This window comes from Bos grunniens, chromosome 29 (assembly GCF_055505025.1).
Source record: "Bos grunniens cultivar Pamir isolate PY7600 chromosome 29, Bosgru_T2T1.0, whole genome shotgun sequence".
In the NCBI taxonomy this organism is placed as follows: Eukaryota; Metazoa; Chordata; class Mammalia; order Artiodactyla; family Bovidae; genus Bos; species Bos grunniens.
The window spans coordinates 50,977,442-50,995,575 of record NC_141193.1 but is presented as its reverse complement, the minus strand read 5'-3'; the positions used below and the strand labels follow the sequence as shown (position 1 = coordinate 50,995,575).

The 18,134-nt window shown below is 39.8% G+C and overlaps 1 protein-coding gene across 2 annotated transcripts in view; it reads right to left on the bottom strand.

Annotated features, from left to right (window-relative positions):
* Nucleotides 1-361: 361 nt before the first annotated feature.
* The window catches only part of HEPHL1 (hephaestin like 1), a 93,482-nt gene continuing 75,709 nt past the window's right edge, over nucleotides 362-18,134 (bottom strand). The window contains exons 15-20 of one of the 2 annotated variants that reach the window (XM_086384025.1): nucleotides 10,961-11,067; nucleotides 7,551-7,773; nucleotides 6,102-6,241; nucleotides 2,915-3,077; nucleotides 2,412-2,477; nucleotides 362-2,322 (exon numbers count right to left, since the gene is read on the bottom strand). In XM_086384025.1, coding sequence (XP_086240151.1) covers nucleotides 2,123-2,322; nucleotides 2,412-2,477; nucleotides 2,915-3,077; nucleotides 6,102-6,241; nucleotides 7,551-7,773; nucleotides 10,961-11,067 — 899 coding nt within the window. In that variant the 3' untranslated portion in view covers nucleotides 362-2,122. Of the gene's footprint in view, nucleotides 2,478-2,914; nucleotides 3,078-6,101; nucleotides 6,242-7,550; nucleotides 7,774-10,960; nucleotides 11,068-18,134 lie in introns of both variants that reach the window. The other variant, XM_086384024.1, reaches the window with a different exon arrangement.

The following is an 18,134-nucleotide window of genomic DNA, read 5'->3' as shown; positions in this document are numbered from 1 at the left end:
AGTCAGACACGACTGAAGCGACTTAGCAATAGCAGCAACAAATATTTGATAGGCAATGGCAACCCACTCCAGTACTCTTGCCTGGAAAATCCCATGGACGGAGGAGCCTGGTAGGCTGCAGTCCTTGGGGTCGAGAAAAGTCAGACACGACTGAGCGACTTCACTTTCACTTTTCACTTTCATGCATTGGAGAAGGAAATGGCAACCCACTCCAGTGTCCTTGCCTGGAGAATCCCAGGGACGGCGGAGCCTGGTGGGCTGCCATCTGTGGGGTCGCACAGAGTCGGACACAACTGAAGCGACTTAGCAGTAGCAGCAGACCTCAGGTAGGGTGTTGAAAAAAAAACTGTAAATAGCTATCTTTATGATACATGAAACTTTATTAAAAAGAGAAATGGTATAATCAAACTACTTTGTGGTTTCATTTTCATTAAAAAAAATAAGCTAAGAGAAAAGGAAAAGACTTACAACTAAATAATTTGTTTTCTAGGTCAGTTATAAATAAGGCATTTATCAGGATTAATATTATGAAATTATATAGCCTACACATGTCTGAAAACTGTAAGCACATACTAAAAATCACATTATCAGTGGTTAGCAGTCTGGAATTCAGATCCTTGGGTATCATGTTTGATATGACATTCAAGCAAACTATGAACAGAACTATTAGCATTTGCATCCTGTTTATGTAAGACTATAGCTTCTATCAAATTACTCATTTCCCTTCACCAAGATGAAGATAAGACAGTATGAAAGGTCCCTCCACCAATATTTATTAGGTCCTACTTGTTCACTTGGACAGCCCTGTAACCCACTGCTAAGGCAGATGTACTAACAGCCCCCATCTCACAGCAGCATGGGCTAAGGGCAATTTCTCAGTCTAGTAATAAACAATGTTACTTTTATCAATCTTACACCTAGAGCTGAGGCATATATATACAGAGTATGGATTGCCTCTTAATGGGTTGAGCTTAGTTGTTCAATATTTTATTTGGCATTTGAGACTTGAAAATTATAAAAATATATCTCAAAGTTGATTTATTGGTTTAAAAATTTGCTACCGGGACTCTCTTTTATTAGCCTTTTCTTTCCTCTTCCCATCAAAGACTATGTCTTTCTCCTCCCAGCCAGTCAGCTGCATTGATGAATTCCTTCTGGTGTTTTTCACATGATGACACTGTCTTTATTTCATAAAAGATGGAGCCTGAGAAAGATCCTCCTAACAGTGAAAAATCAGACTCAAGAATCAAGGCCAGGCTTGCTTCCTGCAAAGTTTCCCTCCCGCCAAGTTTCCCTCCCCTTGGAAGCTTCCACTAAACTCTCAGGGAGTGTCTTGACTCACAGTGGGAGAATCTAGCCTGCTATCAGATTCCAGCCCTCCACATTCTGAAATACAAATTCTTTGATTGATCTTTGAAAATACAAACATTGCCACAGAAACATATTGTAAAAAATGTATAAATGAAGTGAGTTGTAAACATTCAACTCAATGTAAACATTCAAATATCTCTACAGGTTTGCATAAAAACAGTATTTTTTAAAAATGCATATAACTTTGCTTCTTGTAGCAAACAGTGCACAGGCTATTTATATTAAAAGGGAAAGGGCCAGGGGAGCTGGCTAAAGCCTCCAAAAAAGTCATTTGATCAAATTTTATCAGCAGATACTGATTTAGACATTTTCAGGGACACCCCAGAAAGTTATTTTTCCTGGAACCTCTAAAGGAAGCATCTTGCATAACAGAGATGAAAAATCAGTGCCATTCCAGTTAGATGTCTGAGGCAGTGTAACTCTTTCCCGAAACTGTCCATATATAGAGACTTTGATGGTAAGGAAGCACTGTTTAAGAATTATGAAAGATGGAAAACAAAGGTATCTTTCAGAGGGTCTTCGCACTTCGACGAGCTCATTCAGAGAACAGACTGGGTCTGCTTTCTCAGTCACGCCCACTCTTCTATTTCTATTTTATACCTGAGGATTATTCACAGCCCCTTTAAAAATAAATAAAGAAAAGCACATTGCTTTGACTGTGTTCCAGAGGATCGGAGCCTAACCCGGGAAGCGGCGGCAGGGTCCTCGGGGAGCGGTGCCCTGTTCCGTCTCCCTGCCGAGGACGCGGGGGTCACAGGGCGTCGGTGGGGAGCGCGCAGGACTGGACCTCCTGGTACGCCGCCCGCGGCCTCGCGGAGCACAGCTTGAGCGAGAGGACCACCGAGAGGACCAGAAGGAGGAGGCCGAGGACGAAGAGAATGACCAAGGCTGCTCGTGCTCCTCTGGGATCCAGACTCTGGCCAAAGAAGTAGAGCTGCTCCTCGCCGGATTCTGTGCAAAAGAAACGCGAGCTGTCAGAGCACTTTCCCTGCGGAGTGAATCCCGACCATTGACTACAGGGTCGGGGCGGGCATCGTTACCGTTAGAGGGCGCGGATCCGGATGCACCTCCAGAAGGAGACTTGGTGGAGTATGGAATCCTGTTGTCTGGACAAAGAAGACAATGTGATGGTTTATAAACAATAGAAGCAGATTCTTTTCACTACCTGAGTTGTTTCCAGAGTTAAGTCATTTCACCAACAAAGACTTGATCCTATCAGTATCTGTAAGCCTTTATTGGATAGTCACTGTGCCTATTTCGTGCCAGCATACCCCATCCACCCTGCAAACTTCTGCTCACCTATTAAGATATCCACCCGTGGAACCTGGGTTCATGTCCCCCAGCCTGTTAATCATTGCCCCCTGCTGCTGTCACTGAACCCTGTACCCTGCACTTTATCTTGGCATATACCATAGTCTACTACAGTTACAGGTCTGTCTCTCTTACTTGACTCTGAGCTCCTTGGAGGCCCTCATGCTTCCTGTTTTCAAAGTCTGCAAGAAGCCTGGTACTATCAGCTGGCATTACAGACAGAAAACAGTACCTATGTTTCGAAGGACTGTGTAGGTTGTCTCCATGCCAGCATGAATATGGTCAGACACATGACAATGTAACAACCACGTCCCTGGGTGATCTGCAAACAGTTCAATGGTTTGGAATGTCCCGGGAAAGAGGTCATGTACATCTTCTCGGTAAGATTTACCTATCTGCAGGTAGAAGGAAATAATAAAGATAAGAGCAGAAATCAATTAAATGAAGAATAGAAACATAATAAAGATAAAGAAACCAAAAGCTGGTTCTTTGAACAAATCAGTAACATTGATGAACTGTATGGAAACCAACCTGTGCTGGTCCCCAGTGATCCCTGTCTCCTGGTACTCAGTACCTTGGTAGTCCCCTCTCACACTACTATCTGACGGTTGGTCCTTGAAGCCACCAGCATATGGCAGAAGCAAATGGCATTCTGCTTCCCTTTCTCTCCCACTGGATCGCTCACTCTAGGGAAGCCAGCTCCCATGTCATGGTAAAGAACTGAAGCCTCTGGCCCATAGTCCTGTGAGTGAGCTTGGAAATGGATCCTCCAGCTGCTGTCAAACCTAATGACTGTAACTCCAGTTGTCATCTTGATTGTACCCTCACAAGAGATGCTGAATCAGAATCAATGAGCTAAACTCTTTCCAGCCTAACCCAGAGAGATTGTGAGATAATAAGAGTGTGTTGCTTTAGGGCACTACATCTTAGGGTGAATTTGTTATGCAGCAAAACTTTAGACAAACTGACAGAGGAAAAAAAAAACCCCACAGATTACAAATATCAGAGATGAAAGGAGGTCTATCACTAAGACTTTATAGACATTAAAAAGGATAGTAAAGGAATGTTATGAACAACTATCCATGAATTCTACAACTTTGGAGATTTACAGATGGCAGATGATAGAAAAGCATATGAAAAGATACTCAATATCATTAGCCATTAGGAAAATGCAAATGAAAAACAATGAGATACCAATATATATATTGGGTTAGCCAAAAAGTTCATTCAGGTTTCATAAGATCGTATTGAAAAATGTGAACGAACTTTGTGGTCAACCCAATGCTTAAATGGCTGGCTAAGAAACAATAAGAATGAAAGATAGCCAGTGTTCATGTGGATGTGGAACCCTCATACATGTCTGATAGGAGAGAAAAGTGTACTGTCTCTCTGGAACATAGTTTGGAAGTTTTATTGAAGTTAATCATATATGTACCGGGGCTCAGTGGTAAAGAATCCACCGGCCAACCCAGGAGACATGAGTTCGATCCCTGGGTCAGGAAGATCCCCTGGAGAAAGAAATAGCAACCCACTCAAGTATTCTTGCCTGGATAATTCCATGGACAGAGGAGTCTTGCAGGATACAGTCCACAGGGTTGCAAAGACTGAAATACAACTTAGCAACTTAACAACAACAACTAGTAATCTACCCCCTAGGTATTTTCTCAAGGGAAAGGAAAAACTTATGTTCACATGAAACCACGTTCACAAATGTTTATAATGACTTTATTTTTAATAACCCCAAACTGGAAACAACCCAAATGTCTCTCAATAGGGGAACAAATAAACAAACTGCAATACATTCATACAATGGAATACTGTTCAACAACGGGATGGAACACACTGCTTATACAATGTGGTGGATGCACTTTAAATGCCAATACAAAATTAAACAAGCCAGATTAATAATGCTATAGGCTGTATGATTTAATTTATAAGACACTTCAGAAAAGGCAAAATTATAGAGACAAAAACAAATCAGTGGTTGCCAGGGGTTAAACATGGGAAAGGAGCTGACTCTAGAAGGTGCAAAGGGGACATTTTAGGGGTTGATGGAGGTGTTCTATATTTTGATTAGGGTTAGTTACACCACTGTATGTGCTTATCACAACAGAAGTGTATGCTAAACAGAGTGAATTTTGTTGTTGTCATTTAGTCACTAAGTTACGTTCAGCTCTTTGCAACCCCATTGACTGTAGCCAGCTAGGCTCCTCTGTCCATGGGATTTCCCAGGCAAGAATATTGTTGAGGGTTACCATTTCTTTCTCCAGGGTATCTTCCCCACCCAGGGGTCAAACCCATGTCTCCTGCATTGGCAGCTGGGTTCTTTACTGCTGAGGCACCAGGGAAGCCCCAGGGTGCATTATACTCAGTGTAAATTATACCTTAGTTGGAAATATTTAGGTATATAATAATTTTATATGCATATAAAATAATTTTGTTTTTATAAATTTTATATATTTTAATATAATTTTTAAATGTGGATTAAAACAGCCAAATTCTGAAAAGTATCATAGACATTTAATATATGAAACTTAATATAATCACTGTTAGGTTAGTACTTTCTATCTTAAACTGTGTTGAATAAATATACTGAGGGGAGAGGATATTAAATGTTTCATTAGTTACTATTTATTTCTGTGTGACTGGAAAAGGAGCAGTGCAAGTTTTCCTTGCAGATTAGACATGATTATTCATTTCTATCTACTTCCTTGTAGACTGCACAGCACCTGAGATGACAGACATTTGGACCTTATCCCAGGGATTCTGATTCATCAGGTCTGGAGTGGAGCCTGGCAATCTGTTTCTTAAACTGCTCCACAGGTGATTCACCAGTCAGATAGCACAGCTTGATGCTTGAAAGGCAGGAAGCCATACGTGGTAGAGCCCAGTCCACTAGGGCAAAAGTCAAGGTAACATTTCGGACCCAAGACAAAGCTTGAAATATCTCATTTACTAGAGAGAGCTATTCTGTTGGTGAAGCACATAGAAAAGAAACAGGAGAGGAAAAAGAAAAGAAAAAAAGGAAAAGGGACAAAATACTATGGATGCCTTCATTTGCGATATTAATAGCATACTCCAGAGTGGTTGGAATTATCCCCATGTGGGCTGCCATCTATGGGGTCGCACAGAGTCAGACACGAATGAAGCGACTTAGCAGCAGCAGCAGCAACTGATAACAAAACTCTCATTTGAAGCTCAGAGAGTTTTTTTTCTTTTTAAAGCACAAAAAAATACATATTAAGAAATATTTGTCAGGGGAAGGACATAATCATATTTCTCTGTTCCATTCTCTAGCATTCACTACCACCCCTTGTGGCTTGTGAAAGCCTTATTGTCAAATAACTCTAATTTCACAATGGAAATATATTGAATCTGTTAATTCAATGTCTTCCCCAAAGCATTTCTCTTACACGAACCTTGAAAAGAAAGCTCTCAGCATGATAATGAATGGTGTGTATGTCCACTTCATCTCCTACTCCTAACAGGTACCAGTTGGTCATTGTGTCTTCATTCATGACGAGTCCATGAAGGTTCCCATAAATCTTCCCATTAATAGCTAAGAAGGTAAAAAAAAAGCAGCCTCTTGTTAGTGATGATTACTTAATCTGGTTTTAGAAACAATTCAAGAAGATCTTTATGTCACCAACATTTTCATTTGCCTGATAAACATGTAACCATCCCACTCACACTTACCAATGTCCCCACCATTTTAGACCCAAAATTCAGAGTAGTAAGAAATCTTTATAAAAGAGAGCCAGAAAAGAGAAATAGAGGTTTGTTTTTAAAAGCTCTCTCTTGGGTAGCAGTACATGTTGGTTGGTTGGTTGTTTATTTGAAATATTCTTTTTATAGAGTGGATTACAGACTCATGTGTGGGGTCACCAGATTTACACCATTCTACAGCTGAGTGAACACAAGCATGGAGAATCAAGTTTATATAAATCAAAATTGAACCAATTAAAAGGTTCAATTAATATTTCATTTTCTGAGAACTAGCTTAGGGCAAGTTGCTAAACTTGGCTCAATCTCCAAGAGAAGGAAAGGTTCCAAGAGAAGGAAAGGTTCCCACAGGCCTGAGCCCATGATCTAACAATGACTAAAGCAAGCTCAAGCTATGCTGACATGGTAGATAGGGATTTCATTCCTCTGTTTTCTACAAACTTTTTATTCTGTGTGTCATGACACAACCAAATGAGTTACATTCACTAAAAGGAGAGAGCCTAAGAAACTTTGCATAGAGGGAGGCAAAATTGTAGGGGAGAGAGTAGCTGAATCAGAAATCAGGTTGCTATATTCTAATCAATGTTAGCAATTAACTAGCTTTCTTATCTTGGGCAGGACCTATCTTTTTGCACACTGTTGGTCAAAAGTAGATCTTGGTGATAGAGTGTAGATATGTCAATTAAAACACATTACTTCCACTTAAAAAACAAGAAGTACCTTAAATTTCAAAGAATTACATAACAGACACATTAAAACAGAAATTTGGTGATAGTGTTTCATGTTCCAGAGACAGTTAAACCAGGCCCTTAAATTTGATCAAGTACAGGTTATCCTGTATTCTTATACAAATATACCAATAAGTGATCATTCATTTCCTAGGAATTACTTTACAGTCTTATAGTTTAGGGATCCCAGCATTCAGAGACACAGCTGCCTAAACAGATGGTCCGGAACGTCACTGGACCTTGCTGGCAGCCAGTCAGTGGTTTGGCTGGTTCCCTCTGAAGGAAAGCTTTGGAGGATTTTGTTCTATCAAGGTGCGCATGGGAATGGAGAAGGGCTCAGAGAAGGAGGCTGGGACCTTCCACAGATTTCTATGGACTTATCTCAACAAGGGTCTCCTTTTTAAACCTCTGATATACCATGCATTTTGTTGCTCTCCTCAAAATCATCAGAGGGCTTAAAATCTCGTGGATCTTTATTAAGATACTTCTTAATATTGTCATCCAGATACCAGGATTCATTCTCATTAAATACCAAAAACAAGAGAGCAAATTCATAATCAACGTCGCTTCTTCTTCCCTTTTCATTCAACACTCCTTCTCTGCATGTAATCAGAGGACCCACCAAACCACTGTATGTATCCTGAAAGAAAAATAAACTGAATTAGAAAAGCTTTAAATAATTTAATAACACAGATTAGTTGCTTGTAAGAGTCAATACAAAAAGACTAAAAGACAATTGACCATGAAATAAGTACTAAGAAACCCTGAAGAATCAGGGCGATCTTTGCTAAAATTTAAGATTATTTCTAAAAATTTGCTGAGAGTGAGCTTTATGAGGGCTGAGGCTGTGTTCTTTACTCACTGTTGAGTCTCCAGAGCTGGGCTGTCTACTACATAGAAGGTGTGCAATAAATATTTGTTGAATAAATGAATGCTTATTTCTATTTTCCTGTGTGTTTTTCAAGTGAGACTATATTTTTTTATTGAAGTATAGTGGATTTACAATGTTGTATTAGTTTCAGATGTACAACAAAGTGATTCAGTTATGCGTATATATATATATGTATATGTATTACTTTACAGATTCTTTCCCATTATCAGTTACTACAAGATATTGAATATAGTTCCCTGTATACAGTAAGTCCTTGTTGTTTATCTATTTTGTATGTGGTGGTGGTGTGTGCTCAGTCGTGTCTGACTCTGTGACCCCACGGACTGTAGTCCACCAGCCTCCTGTATCCATGGGATTTTCCAGACAAGAATACTGGAGTGGGTTGCCAATTCCTTCTCCAATTTTGTATGCTGTGTGTATCTATTAATCCCAAACTCCTAATTTATCCCCCACCCCTTGTTTTCTTCTTTGGTAACCATAAATTTTTTTCTATGTCTGTAAGCATATTTCTGTTTGGTAAGTAAGTTCATTTGTATCATTTTTTTAGATTCCACACATAAGTGATTTCATACAATATTTGTCTTTGACTGACTGACTTAGTGTAATCATCTCTAGTTCCATCTATTTTGCTCCAAATGGTTTTATTTCATTTTTTAATGGCTGAGTAATATTCAGACATTGAGTGTGTATGTGTGTGTATATATATACACACAACATGTTCTTTACCCATTCATCTGTCACTGGACGTTTAGGTTCCTTCCCTGTTTTGTTTATTGTAAATAGTGCTGCTATGAACATTGCACATATCTTTTTGAATTATGGTTTTCTCTGGGTTATATGCCCAGAAATAAGATTGCTGGATCATATGCTAACTCTGTTTTTAGTTTTCTGAGAAACCTCCATCCTATTCTCCAAAGTGGCTGTACCAATTCACATTCCCACCAACAATGTAGGAGGGTTTCCTTTTCTCCACACCCTCTCCAGCATTTATTATTTGTAGACTTTTTAATGATGGCCATTCTGTCCAGTGTGAGGTGATACTCAAGTGGGATTGTATTTATAACTATATACAAATGCTTATATTCCATTTTCTATCCCCCAAAGATGATAAATTCCTTCAAGACAAGAATATTTTCAGCCCTCATAGTACTTGGTGAGGTCATTTGCACATCACAACGGCTCAATAAATATTTGTTGGGATGCACAAAGCAATCGGCAAAAAATTGATATGAGCCCATGAATGATTTTCATATTGAGTTATTCAGCCCTGAGCTTTCTTTTGAACTCCCACATTTCCATCTGCCTATTTAAATATTCCAGCTGGATGCCTCCTGCAATAATTCAATCTGCTCATAAGCCTTTCTAAGGTGAATTTTAGTATTTCCCTCAAACCATTTCCTTCTCCTGAATTCTCTATTTCTGTTAGTAGCACTACGATATTCCCTGTCACTTAAGTCAGAAAACTTGATTATCAGTGTTTAATTCCTCATTTTCCTCACTTTGTCCCACGTTGTGCGTGTGTGTGTACTCAGTTGCTAAATGATGCTGGACTCTTTGCAGCCCTATGGACTGTAGCCACCAGGCTCCTCTGTCCATGGAATTTTCCAGGCAAGAATGCTGGAGTGGCTCGCCATTTCCTCTGCCAGGGGTCGTCCCATCTCATTTGCTATCAAATCTTACATTTTTTTCCCCTTCACAGAGTCTGTTCTGTGACTTTCTCTTCATTCTATCCACCATCCTTCTAGTGTAAGATCGTTTTGTTTTTTGGCCCCACCCTGCAGCCTATGGGATATTATCTCTCAGACCAGGGATCGAACATGTCCTATAAAAGTCACCAGATTCAGAATTGTGATATAATTATGGATGTACACATGTATTATTTCCCCCAAAGATGATAAATTCCTTCAAGACAAGAATATTTTCAACCCTCATAGTACTTGGTGAGGTCATTTGCACATCACAACGACTCAATAAATATTTGTTGGGATGAACAAAGCAATCAGCAAAAAAAGTGGACTTCCCATGATTCTACTTTGGTTTTTGTTGTTTTTTTCAAGTGTCTGGTATGTTTCCCCTGAACTCTTGTGCTTTCCAGTACAAAGACACTAATTATATCAAATATGACCTTAGTTTGGACTTCAATTATGATACATAATTCAAGACTAGATGTTTTATACATACATATCTGACTCAAGTTCAATATTGAATCCTTGCCTTTAATTTCTAAGTAAAGTTAGCCTATTTATCATTCAAATAGTTTGTGATTTCAGTTACTAAGTTTTTATGGAGTGTGTTTTCTTTCCTGAGCCCTGATGGTACTGGTAAGGATTTTAAAACTGGGTAACATCATAAACCATGTTAAAAATTAAAATATATATTTATTTTTTGTTTATCTAATTTACATATCTTCTCTTGCTTCAAACTTCCTTATAAGTTCTAAATTTAGTAATTTGAGATCTCATTTTTTTCCCCTACACTTTAGATCAAGGGGCAGCAAACTTTGTTTTTGTAAAGTGCCATATAGCAAGTGGCTCCCTTTGTGACTCAGATGGTAAAGAAACCACCTGCAATGAGGGAGATCTGGGTTGAGACGATCCACTGGAGAAGGGAAAGGCTAACCACTCCAGTTTCTGGCCTGGAGAATTCCATAGACTGCATAGTCCATGGGGTCGCAAAGAGTCAGACACGACTGAGCAACTTTCACTTCACTTCACTTCACAAAGCAAGAATTTTTTACTTTGTGAATCATACCATTTCCATCACAGATACTCAACTTCATTATCAATAATGCAAACAAATAGGCATGGCCATAGTTTGAGACCCCTGCTTAAAACCAATATACCTCTTCATATATACCCACTGTAATTGTGATAACTTGAACAGTCAACTGAAAACCATATCACTTTGAGCATTTTGGCGGCTCTTTCCACCTTACCTTCACAAAGTTTACTGTTGAATAGTAAAGCCATGGAATACAATTTGGGTCAGATGGCCCTGGACCGGACCTTTTAGGGACATTCCATCTGTAGGTTTTTATTTCTCCTGAAACAAATAGGAAGAAATAGAAAAAAAAAATTAATTATGTGATCTCTGTTCCAGACAATTTACCTGAAGAAATACAAACAGATTCTTTGTATATTTTGATTAAAGTTACTGCTGGGGAGAATTACCCATTCAATAGAAATATTCCTGTTAAACTCATACCTTGACTTTTTGCAGGTTCACCATGACAGATTTTCATTTCAGCCTATATTACAGCCTTCCATCCTAGTTTGATGGTTTTTCTCCTCAAATTTTGTATCTCCTTCCCAAGAGTTATGCTTGAGCACACTAGAGTTGTCGTGGGCCTCAGCCTTGGCTTCCTGTGGAGCCACCAGGGAGCTTTGTAAACCCTCACTGCTCAGACCTCATCCCAAACCAATGAAATTAGAATATCTGCAATGTATTATTGGTGTACAAATATATTCCTTAAGCTTCTCAGGCAATTCTAATCTGCAGGCAAGTGAGATCTAGCTGGAACCAGAGAGACTCAGAGAGGCCTAGTTTCAAATCTCAACCCTAATGACTTGTTTCCACTCAACCTTTGATAAGCTACCTTACCTGACTGACCTTTGAAAGGTGACAGCTTCCCTGGTAGCTCAGATGGTAATGAATCTGCCTGCAAATCAGGAGACCTGGGTTTGGTCCCTGGATAGGAAAGATGCCCTGGAAAAAGGAATGGCTACCCACTCCAGACCAATGCCTGGATTTCACTTAGCTTTTGACAAGCTACTTAACCTTCACAGAACTTTAGTTTCCTTATTTGTAAAGTGGATTAGTCAACCCAGTTTTCAAACTGTTGTGAGGATTAAATGAAATAAAATATCTAGGAAAGTGCCTCACATTGAGGTCAGTCAATAATTGTTAATTTGTATATATGTGTGCATGCTAAGTCGCTTCAGTTGTGTCCAACTCTGTGCAACCCAATGGACTATAGCCCACTAGGTTCCTCTGTCCATGGGAATTCTCTAGGCAAGAATACTGGAGTGGGTTTCCATGCCCTCCTCCAAGGGATCTTCCTGACCCTGGGATCAAATCTATGTCTCTTATGTCTCCCACATTGGCAGGCAGGTTCTTTACTGCTAGTGCCACCTGGGAAAGCCCTAAATGTTAGTTGCTCAGTCATGTCTGACTCTTTGCAACCCATGGACTGTAGTCCACCAGGCTCCTTTGTCCATGGAATTCTCCAGGCAAGAACACCAAAGTAGATTGTCATGCCCTTCTCCAGGGGATCTTTCCAACCCAGGGATTGAACCTAAGTCTCCCATGTTTCAGGCAGATTCTTTACCATCTGAGCCACCGTGCAAGAGTTAGTTTGTATGTATACTAGCAACAAATGCGTGCACTCCCTCTGGTCAGGCCCCATATCTGTGAATCCCCTGTGACTGGCCCAGAGCCTTGCAGAGGAACCATATATTACTCATGAGTTATCAAGATAATCACACTGTAAAAGGCTCATTTAAATTATCTCCTTTTGAACTATCTGAGTCCCATCCTCACCCTATAAGGACAAACAATTTACAGCTGAATCTGAGTCACAAAGCAAAACAAAAGACTTGCATGAAACTTTGGTCTGTATTTGTTCATGAAGCAGTTGGTTTAGCAATATCAACTTAGGTCTAGTTTCCATGATTTACCCCATGCCTTGGTAATCACAAGATAAATAGCTAAATGCAAGTGACTATTGGTGCGGGGTTATTAAAGTTGAAACAATCCATTGTCCACCCACCTGGAAGCCAAGTTCTCAACAAAAAGAGGATGCTCAGTAAATGTTTGTTGAGTGATATAATGAAAAGAAGATGAAGAAAATGGAGGAAGGGGAGAAGAAGGAGAGGGGAAATCTGAGGGGGCTTCAGTTCAATTGTGTCCAACTCTTTGTGAACCATGGACTGCAGCAAGCCAGGCCTCCCTGTCTATCACCAACTCCATGAGTTTACTCAAACTCATGTCCATCTAGTCGGTGATGCCATCCAACCATCTCATCCTCCGTCATCTCCTTCTCCTCCCGCCTTCAATCTTTCCCAGCATCAGGGTCTTTTCAAATGAGTCAGCTCTTCGCATCAAGTGGCCAAAGTATTGGAGTTTCAGCTTCAGCATCAGTCCTTCCAATGAATATTCAGGACTGATTTCCTTTAGGACGGACTGGTTGGATCTCCTTGCAGTCCAGGGGACTCTCAAGAGTCTTCTCCGACACCACAGTTCAAAAGCATCAATTGTTCAGCACTCAGGTTTCTTAATGATCCAACGCTCACATCCATACATGACTACTGGAAAAACCATAGCTTTGACTAGATGGACCTTTGTCGGCAGAGTAATGTCTCTGCTTTTTAATGTGCTGTCTAAGTTGGTCATGGTTTTTCTTCCAAAGAGCAAGTATCTTTTAATTTCATGGCTGCAGTCACCATCTACAGTGATTCTAGAGCACAAACAAATAAAGTTTTTCACTATTTCCATTGTTCCCCATCTATTTGCCATGAAATGACGGGACCAGATGCCATGATCTTCGTTTTCTGAATGTTGAGTTTTAAGCCAACTTTTTCACTCTCTTCTTTCACTTTCATCCAGAGGCTCTTTAGTTCCTCTTCACTTTCTGCCATAAGGGTGGTGCCATCTGCATATCTGAAGTTGTTGATATTTCTCCTGGCAATCTTGATTCCAGCTTGTGCTTCATCCAGCCCAGCATTTTGCATGATACACTCTGCATATAAGTTAAATAATCAGGGTGACAATACACAGCCTTGGCATATACCTTTATCAATTTGGAGCCAGTCAGGTGTTCCATGTTCAGTTCTAACTGTTGTTTCTTAACCTGAATATAGATTTCTCAGGAGGCAGGTAAGGTGGTCTGGTATTCCCATCTCTTTAAGAATTTTCCATAGTTTGGTGTGAGCTGCACAGTCAAAGGCTTTAGCATAGTCAATAGAACAGAAGCAGATGGTTTTTTGAATTCTCTTGCTTCTTCTATAACCCAACAGATGTTGGCAATTTGATCTCCAGTTCCTCTGCCTTTTCTAAATCCAGCTTGAACATCTGGAAGTTCATGGTTCACATATTTCTGAAGCCTGGCTTGGAGAATTTTGAGCATTACTTTCCTAGTGTGTGAGATGAGTACAATTGCGTGGCAGTTTGAACATTCTTTGGGATTGGAATGAAAACTGACCTTTTCCAGTCTTGTGGCCACTGCTGAGTTTTCCAAATTTGCTGGCATACTGAGTGCAGCACTTGAATTCCATCACCTCCACTAGCTTTGTTTGTAGTGACGCTTCCTAAGGCCCACTTGACTTTGCATTCCATGATGTCTGGCTCTAGGTGAGTGATCACACCATCATGGTCATCTGGGTCATAAAGATCTTTTTTGTATAGTTCTTTTGTGTATTCTTGCCACCTCTTCTTAATATCTTCTGCTTCTGTTAGGTCCATACCATTTCTGTCTTTTATTGGATACCTTTAAAAAAAGGTATCCTTTAAAAAAGGATACCTAAAAAAATGGGTATCCTTTTTTGGTTGGATCCAACATTCTCCTGTCAATGGTTGTTCAGAAGTGAGTTGCAATTTTGGAGTTCTTGCAGGAGATAAGGGCAATCCAATCCAAGATGACAGAGTCCTGAGGGAGCTTACTTTTCTTAAAATGCTAACTTGCACTCTTCATCACATGCATGCCCTGATTAAACTTTCTTATCCAACTTGCCTGAACTAAGTTAGTCTCTTGCTCCTACCCCCAATCTTTGGGTTCTCCCAAAACTTTCAGACTTATTTGAGACTCCTGTGGGGACTGAATACCTCTGGCTCTAATTTAAAAAAGAAAAAATGCTCCATTGCCACAATCTATAATAATTTTTCTTCCTACTCTGACAGCCTTCCTACCTAGGACTCTTAGGAGTCCAGTCAGCCTAGAGAAGTGGAGCTGTGTCCCTTGTCAGTCTTCACCAAGAGGGTACATCCACCAGGAGGGGTCACGCCAGCTTTCCCAAAGCCCTACCAGAGCCCCCTCAACCCTCAGGCCTGATAGGCATCTTTCTTCCTCCCTCTGAAGCTGCTTCAACCATCAAAAATAAATATATTTAATAGTTTTTTTTTTTTTATCCATTTTAAACCATTTCCCTCTTCATCGAAGCAAGAAGGGAAGAAGAAAGTACAAAACATGTGAAGTAGAAAAGATGATCACGTTGCTGTTTAAAATACCACCATGAAGATAAAACCATTATTAACATTTTGGCTTATTTCCCTTCTAGTCTGTCTTATATACTTGTATGTTGCTTAACAAGTCTTTACCATGTAATTTAAAACTTTTTTTTCATTAAAACTTGTTCGTTAAATCTTTCTTAAATGTCATTTTATGGCTACACAATGGTCCACTATAAAAAGATTCCAAAATTTACTTGTTTCTCTGTATATAGACATTTAGATGTTCATGAAAAGTTTCTTGAAGCAGGTTGAAGCAGCTTTTGATACCGGGAATAGGAAGTGGCAGAAATTGGAATAGTAACCAGTAAAGATTTTCCTTCCCACAACCCCATCCTTGAACAGGTACCTTGCTAACTTTTTGATTCATTATATTGTTTTCTTTTCTTATTTTTTACATCTTTAAATTTTTGATTTAATGATCTTTATTGAAATTGCTATAGCATTGTTATAGTTGTTCTGTTCTTCTGTGTATTCTTGCCACCTCTTCTTAATATCTTCTGTTTCTGTTAGGTCCACACCATTTCTGGAAAAGATCAGTTTTCATTCCAATCCCAAGGAAAGGCAATGCCAAAGAATGCTCAAACTACAACACAATTGTACTCATCTCACACACTAGCAAAGTAATGCTCAAAATTCTCTAAGCCAGGCTTCAACAGTACATGAACTGAGAACTTCCAGAAGTTCAAGCTGGATTTAGAAAAGGCAGAGGAATCAGAGATCAAATTGCCAACATCCGTTGGATCATCAAAAAAGCAAGAGAGTTCCAGAAAAACATCTACTTCTGCTTTATTGACTCTGCCAAAGCCTTTGACTGTGTGGATCACACCAAACTGTGGAAAATTCTTAAAGAGATGGGAATACCAGACCACCTTACCTGCCTCCTGAGAAATCTGTATGCAGGTCAGGAAGCAACAGTTGGAACAGGACATGAAACAAGACTGGTTCCAAATCAGGAAAGGAGTACATCAAGGCTGTGTACTGTCACCCTGCTTATTTAACTTATATGCAGAGTATATCATGCAAAATTCCAGGCTGGGTGAAGCACAAGCTAGAATCAAGATTGCCAGGAGAAATATCAGTAACATCAGATATGCAGATGACACCACCCTATGACAGAAAGTGAAGAAGGACTAAAGAGCCTCTTAATGAAAGTGAAAGAGCAGAGTGAAAAAGTTGGCTTAAAACTCAACATTCAGAAAACAAAGATCATGGCATCTGGTCCCATCACTTCATGGCAAATAGATGGGAACAATGGAAATAGTTAAAGACTTTATTTGTTTGGGCTCCAAAATCACTGCAGATGGTGAATGCAGCCATGAAATTAAAAGACACTTGCTCCTTGGAAGAAAAAGTGACCAAACTAGATAGCGTCAACGCACGATGCTGGATGCTTGGGGCTGGTGCACTGGGACGACCCAGAGGGATGGTATGGGGAGGGAGGAGGGAGGAGGGTTCAGGATGGGGAACACATGAGAAATAAAGGAATAAAAAATTATTTAAAAAAATTAAAAAATTAAAAAAAAAAAAAAGCAGTGACATTACTATGCCGACAAAGGTCCATCTAGCCAAAGCTATGGTTTTTCCAGTAGTCATGTATGGATGTCAAAGTTGGACTATAAAGAAAGCTTAGCACTGAAGAACTGATGCTTTTGAATTGTGGTGTTGGAGAAGACTCTTGAGAGTCCCTGGACTGCAAGGAGATCCAACTAGTCCATCCTAAAGGAAATCAGTCCTGAATATTCATTGGAAGGACTGATGCTGAAGCTGAAACTCCAACACTTTGGCCACCTGATGCAAAGAACTGACTTATTGGAAAAGACCTTGATGCAGGGAAAGATTGAGGGCAAGAGGAGAAGGGGACGACAGAGGATGAGATGGTTAGATGGCATCACCAACTCGATGGACATAAGTTTGAGCAAGCTCCGGGAGTTGGTGATGGACAGGGAAGCCTGGCGTGCTGCAGTCCAGGGGGTCGCAAAGAATCGGACGTGACTGAGCAACTGAACTGATAGTATTATTATAGTGTTGTTATGTAGTCATAAGAGGTAAAAGGGAATATAACTCCCCCATAATTATACCTATGGGGTTGCTATCAGTTTTGTAACAGGGGCTCTTAACACTTATTACAACCACATTTCAACTGTGTAAAATTTATGGAAGCTCATTATATTATGAAATCTTCTCACCTTTCAATGCATCTTTTAAACACATCAAAGCTGTATATAATCACTCTGCTTATTTAACTTATATGCAGAGTACATCATGAGAAACGCTGGGCTGGATGAAGCACAGCTGGAATCAAGATTGCCAGGAGAAATATCAATAACCTCAGATATGCAGAAGACACCACCCTTATGGCAGAAAGCGAAGAAGAACAAAAGAGCCTCTTGATGAAAGTGAAAGAGGAGAGTGAAAAAGTTGGCTTAAAGCTCAACATTCAAAAAACTAAGATCATGGCATCTGGTCCCATCACTTCATGGAAAATAGATGGAGAAACAGTGGAAACAGTGGCTGATTTTATTTTTTTGGCCTCCAAAATCACTGCAGATGGTGATTTCAGCCATGAAATTAAAAGACACTTGCTCCTTATAAGAAAAGCCATGAGAAACCTAGACAGCATATTAAAAAGCTGACATTACTTTGCCTACAAAGGTCCATCTAGTCAAAGCTCTGATTTTTCCAGTAGTCATATATGGATGTGAGAGTTAGACCATAAAGAAAGCTGCACACTGGAGAATTGACGCTTTTGAACTGTGGTGTTGGAGAAAACTCTTGAGAGTCCCTTGGACTGCAAGGAGTTCTAACTAGTCAATCCTAGAGGAAATCAGTCCTGAATATTCATTGGAAGGACTGATGCTGAAGCTGAAACTCCAATACTTTGGCCA